This window comes from Onychostoma macrolepis, chromosome 11 (genome assembly GCF_012432095.1).
Source record: "Onychostoma macrolepis isolate SWU-2019 chromosome 11, ASM1243209v1, whole genome shotgun sequence".
NCBI lineage: Eukaryota > Metazoa > Chordata > Actinopteri > Cypriniformes > Cyprinidae > Onychostoma > Onychostoma macrolepis.
In genome coordinates, this window is record NC_081165.1 from 2,041,523 (window position 1) to 2,047,522 (window position 6,000).

The 6,000-nt window shown below is 36.7% G+C and overlaps 1 protein-coding gene across 2 annotated transcripts in view; it reads left to right on the forward strand.

The window, feature by feature from the left end:
- srpk1b (SRSF protein kinase 1b) overlaps positions 1–6,000 on the forward strand; it is a 57,253-nt gene that overhangs the window by 44,536 nt on the left and 6,717 nt on the right. For both annotated transcript variants that reach the window (XM_058792041.1, XM_058792040.1), the window contains one exon: positions 5,075–5,175. In XM_058792041.1, coding sequence (XP_058648024.1) covers positions 5,075–5,175 — 101 coding nt within the window. The remainder of the gene's footprint in view (positions 1–5,074; positions 5,176–6,000) is intronic.

Consider the following 6,000-nt stretch of genomic DNA (forward strand, 5'->3'; position numbering starts at 1 on the left):
GCTAACCAAGACTTGTAATAGCACTTGCATGTTGTTGCTCTTTTGTTGGTTTTGATTGCTTCTAATGTCTTCATTTGTAAGTCTGCTAAATGACTAAATGTAAATGTAAATAATGAAATCATATATAATTCTTTCATATTTCCCTCAGCAGTCTGCGTTCAGTCATGTTTTCACACAAAACAAAACTATGCTGTGTTGTGCCTGCATGAGACTCTTAATAACTTTTGATAAAAACTGAACTGTGGGTTTTTCAAATCGCGCTAATCAAAAACGGGTTTAATGATAATTAAAATACGTAACGGGATCATTAAAATAACCTCACGGCCGATATGTCAATATGTCCTGGCGAGCTACCTCTAATCACATCGCGAGCGACGTGTTGGAGACCCCTGCTTTAGAGCAATGTTAAATCTTAAAATAAAATGTTAAGGTTACTACTGCATCTTTCTGGGAAAAAATGCAGCAATTTAATAGTGGTTTTCAAACTTTTTCAGAGCGACCCTTTTTTTTTTTTTTTTTTTTTTTTAATTGACACGACCCATATATATATATATATATATATATGTATGTATGTGTGTGTGTGTGTATATATATATATATATATGTATATATATATATATGTGTGTATGTATATGTATGTATATATGTGTGTATAATGATATGATACACACATATATACATACATATACATACATATATATACATATATATATATATATATATATATATATATGTGTGTGTGTGTGTGTGTGTGTGTATGTATGTGTATATATATATATTAGGGGTGGAACGGCACACAGATGTCACGGTTCGATACAATTTCGGTACAACAGGGAAAAAAAAAATCTACTATGCTCGGTTTCTTTTCATATATTTTGAACAGACAGTAGTACAAATTAAAAAAAATTCCACCTAGATGTGGAAATACTAAATATTATTACATATATGTAAAATCTGCAGTACATATACATACAAGCAATAAATTCTTGAAATATATTTGATTTAGTTTACAGATAAACAAGGGGGGAAAAGTGCGACATAACGTAGCCTATATATGCTGAGTTTTTCAGTTAATTTTTGTGACGCATAATTTGTTCACAGACAGGAAACTCAAATGGCTGAAAGCAATATCCTATTTGTTTTCCTTATTTTACAAAAGCACGTTTTGTTTTCATTGTGAGTGTACACAAATAAAAGTAGACCTTTATACAGTGATGCATTATTAAGACAATAAGTGTTTAAAGTTGATTCTGCTGGTATAAGGAAACACTTGCAGTAATCGCGCCGGAGCGCACGCACACACACAAAACATCAGTTCCAGCATTGCTAAATTGACAGCACAGTTGGTACTTTTTCAAAATAAAATAGTGAACCAAACATCAGCGCGCCCGCCACTGTGTCACCGTTGGAATGCGACTGAAGGACAAAGCCTATCATTTACATCAGTGGTTCCCAAACTGGGGGGCGCGGAGTTATGATAAGGGGGGCGCGGCAAGGCTAGTGTACATACAGTCAGCCGATATTTATAGGGACGCACCGAAATTTCAAAAGAGAAAAACGGTCCAATGAGCCGAAAATATCTGCCGCGCCGCCCGGCAGTATTCAGCGCGCACTCTCTCTCTCTCTCTCTCTCACTCTCTCTCTAATCACTGCCGTCGTGACACTCCGCTGAATATTCCGCTCTATGAATGTGCGCAAAGCAAAGTCCTCTCAAATAACGCGCCAACAGAAAATTTCAATGTATACTTGTTCCTTTTTGCAATAGCGCTATTGTGATGTAACATGCTGTAGTACAGATGTACTGCACAACGGTGGTAAAATGAAGCCACCCTCTCGTGACGCGATGCTCTGCTCACGTGCTCTGATAATAATAGATTTGTAGGACTATTAAAAAAGTTATATCCGATTCGGTTTCATAGAACTGAATAAAAATAATATATTGATTGATATTTAATATTAATAGGCTATATTTTCTGTCCAATTTTGTGTTACTTTCAATAAACGTGGTTATTTTATTGGCTTGTGATTTTTAAATTCAGTATCATTAAAATTGAGTTAAATTAAAAGTCTTACAAAATGACTTATTTAATAAAATAATAAATAATTATTACAAAGCAGTTTTGGTTTCGCCATTGATGTCACCTCTGATTCAACAACAAGGCTTCAGTTTAAGTCCAAGGCATTGGCTGCATTTTGGATTGGAGTGGAAAAGGAGAGCCCTGGCAATACTCCTTCCTTTTGCCACATCCTACCTATGTTAGATAGGGTTTTCTGCAGTTGCCTCAATCAAGACAAAATACAGATCAAAGCTGGACATTGAAAATGAGCTAAGAGTGGCAGTCTCACAGCTGCATCCCTGATTTGAGAGGATCTGCAGCACAAGGCAAGCCCATCCCAGTCACTGAAAAGACTGTGGGACTAGTAAGAATAAGTCTAAATCCTGCAGTTCAAAAATGTTCATTTTTGACAACAAAGAGAAAATCTGTTGAAATGAATACTGTTACATAGTTAAAAATAATAATAATAATAATAAATAAATAAATGTTGAAGCTGCATGCTTTACTTGTAATGCTTCTACTATTGACTAGTTCCTTATTTAGTTTTTTTTTTTTTTTTTTTTTTTTTTTCAGTAAGTTGTCACACACTGAATTTGTGTTAATTACCATTAATGAATTACAATGTTTCAAACAAATCCTCCTGGAGGTGTGTTTATGTGGGGTGGGGGCCCCTTTTCCTATTCTGCAAAAGGGGGGCCCGGCAGAAAAAGTTTGGGAACCACTGATTTACATAATAAATAATAGTTTAGCATTCAGATGCGTTACATGGCAAATATGGAAATATTATAGAATATTTGGATTTGTGCTGAATAAGAGAGGTAGGGTACACGAGCACAAAGCTCCATTTCGCAAACAGTTGAGTGCGCAAGCCTTTAAAGTATACTCCTTTGTCAGTCTATGTGAGAGACGCATTCAGAATCAGCACATAGTCACTGTCTAGTGGGCTTTGTTTTCAAGTGCGCAACTCATGGCATTCGCTGTTCTTCTGCTGGCGGTTATCAAACAGCATTGCATTACTGCGGGCGCCCCCTTCTGGATTGGGGGTGAATTACCTGTATTCGTTGTAAGGCCTCATGCAACGAACCGAGATGTCTGTACCGTGACGGTTCGATACGAATACATGTATTGTTCCACCCCTAATATATATAGAAAAAAAGAAGGAAGGAAGGAAAGACAACTGCGATACAAACCGATCTCGAGTCCCACCGTAGAGCTCCAGAAGGATACTCTGTTCAAAATCAAATCACTGTCGGTGCTTCTGAAATTAGTGAGGGTGCTTGCCTTCATGCACATCTATTCTGACATATCATCTTTTGTCCAGTCCATAGTTATGATTATCACAGTGTCATTGCGATTTTGAGAGAATATGTGGATGTCACTTCGAGAGTTTGTTGCAAGTACGCCACATTGGTCCTCTTAGCAGCATGAGAAACCAAACTTTTATTCAAATTCTGAATGGAAAATAGGCTATATACAGCAAAGAAATCGTGCAAAGTACGCTTCCTTAAAAAGCTGTCACTCATTTCAGTTTATCGCTATCTCTAATTCCGCTATAATCAATGAATCTGTCAACACAGCACAATTAATCTCTTATTTACATCACCTACACTTTGTTCATTATAATCAGAGCATTCTCGTAGCGATCTTCAAGAACTCTGGACTGAACAAGAATACTCACTTTCTGAGCAGTGAGTGGATTCTGACTATTGTGTTATAGAAATCAAGAGATATGTCTCTGATTTGCTACAATGTACAACGCTGCAAAAACAGAGCGCAAACACATACACATTTGATTTTGACGTGAGGCGGCTGACAGTTACTTTCATTTTGTCGTTTATTTAGTTGCTGCTTTCCTGAGTCTTGAACTTGGTTACATACGTTTTCCTTAAATCATCCTGGTGACCCATTTTTTTTAAGTCTCGCAACCCACCCGAGCGTCAGGGATTGAAAACCACTGGATTAATATATAGTTTATTTATAGTTATTTTCAAAGCTTCAATGTACTGTCATTATAAAATAACTTCTTTATTATTTAATTCTAACAAATAAGTTCTTGTTAAAAACTAACCAAAATTAAAAAATAATTTGCTTATAATTTCCACACAGGAGAGACTTGGTGTTTTCAAACAAAAAGAAATATATCGGCATTGGCTATCGGCCAAAAAGATTTGAAAAATATCGGCATATCAGATATCGGCAAAAATCCAATATCGTGCATCCCTACTTATTGTGCATGTTAATCAAAATAAAAATCAGTTTATCTTTCATCAGAAAGCAATAATGTGCTCCAGCTGTGAAAATACTTTTTTGTTGTTGTTGTTGACTGATGTCAACACTCTTTTCCTTTTCCTCATTTCCACTTTGTTGGAAAAGTGCAAATGAATTTGTATTTACATCATCTGTGGAAGGCATAGGACCATAAAATGTTTGTCGAATCAGATAGTTTGGTCCAATGACTACGATTGGCTGCCTGCCTGTAAACGTATGTATTTGCATACCTCCACGCGCTCTGTTCGCACAGACATGATACGTCATCAGCGCGTTGCATTATGCTATTGCAGACCAAGCGAGAATGGACGGCGTTATTGTAATACTATGTACTTTGTACTGTAATGTTTTCTCACCGGTGAACGAGACATGAGGAGGTAATCTCTCATGGTGTCGCTGGTTAGTCTCTGGTCTGCCTGTGCGTGTACATGTGTTTTGTAGGAGGTGTGGCTTTTGACAGTGATTTGCATGGAGGGTGAGATCTTGCGCTTTAATTTTCTTTCTGAAATTGCCTACCCTACCTTTAAATCAAGAAGACGAGCAGTTAACCACAGGTTACCGGTGCTCTAGTGTCTTCATTATGATGCTCTGGTTTTTCATGGCTGATATAGATTAATATAGAGCTGCTGCATTAGACTCAACATCCTACTGGGCTTTATAATTCAGCAAACACATTGAACCACACAGGAGCCAATCCAGAATGTGTGTGTGTGTTTGACTCTAAAACCGTCTCTTCCCTTGTACTGCAGCTAAGATTGCAGCAGGAAACCTGCTAGTCAACCCCCTGGATCTGCTAAACGCTGATAAGATCCGAGTGAAAATCGCTGACCTGGGCAACGCCTGCTGGGTGGTGAGTGTGGAGTTTTCCATGCATTTACACAAGAAACAGCTCAGTCAGAGTGTTAAAGTGATAGTCCACCACAAAACAAAGATTCTGCCATCCCTTAACTGAATTGATTGATTGAGATGCTGATATCCAGTGTTGGGGGTAATGCTTTACAAGTAACGTGAGTTACGTAATCAGATTACTTTTTTCAAGTAACTAGTAAAGTAACGCATTACTTTTTAATTTACTAGAAAATATCGGAGTTACTTTTTCAAAAAAGTAATGCCAGTTACTTAGTTTTCCCATTTATTGACTGACAAGTCTCCTGTCCTCATGTTGGGAGAAATCGGAAGTACAGAGGCATTGTGTGCGCTGTGTAATGATGTTACTGTAGTTCTAGACTAAATGTGAATGTGCATTAATTCATCTTATTATATAATTAATAATTAAATGTTAAATAACACAAATGTATCTGATCCCATTATTATTAACCAATGTCTTTGCTGCTGACCTTTGATCTAGTTCAACCATACTAAGCAAAAATGACTTTAGATAAACTAACAATTGTTTTTTAATTGCTGAAGAGTGTTGAACCTTCTTCTCCTGCGTTCTACTGTACAGACGTAAATTTACTTTCCCTTCAGTCTGAGGTTTATTCATTACAATTTTTGGTGTGAAAGGGCTTTTACTTTTGCTATAAATAGTACTTCTTATATGAAAAACAAACAATCCAGCCCTGCTCATATTTAAAAAGTAACGTGAAAGTAACGCAAAAGAAACGTAACGCATTACTTTCCATAAAAAGTAACTAAGTAACACAATTAGTTACTTTTTAGGGAGTAACGCCAT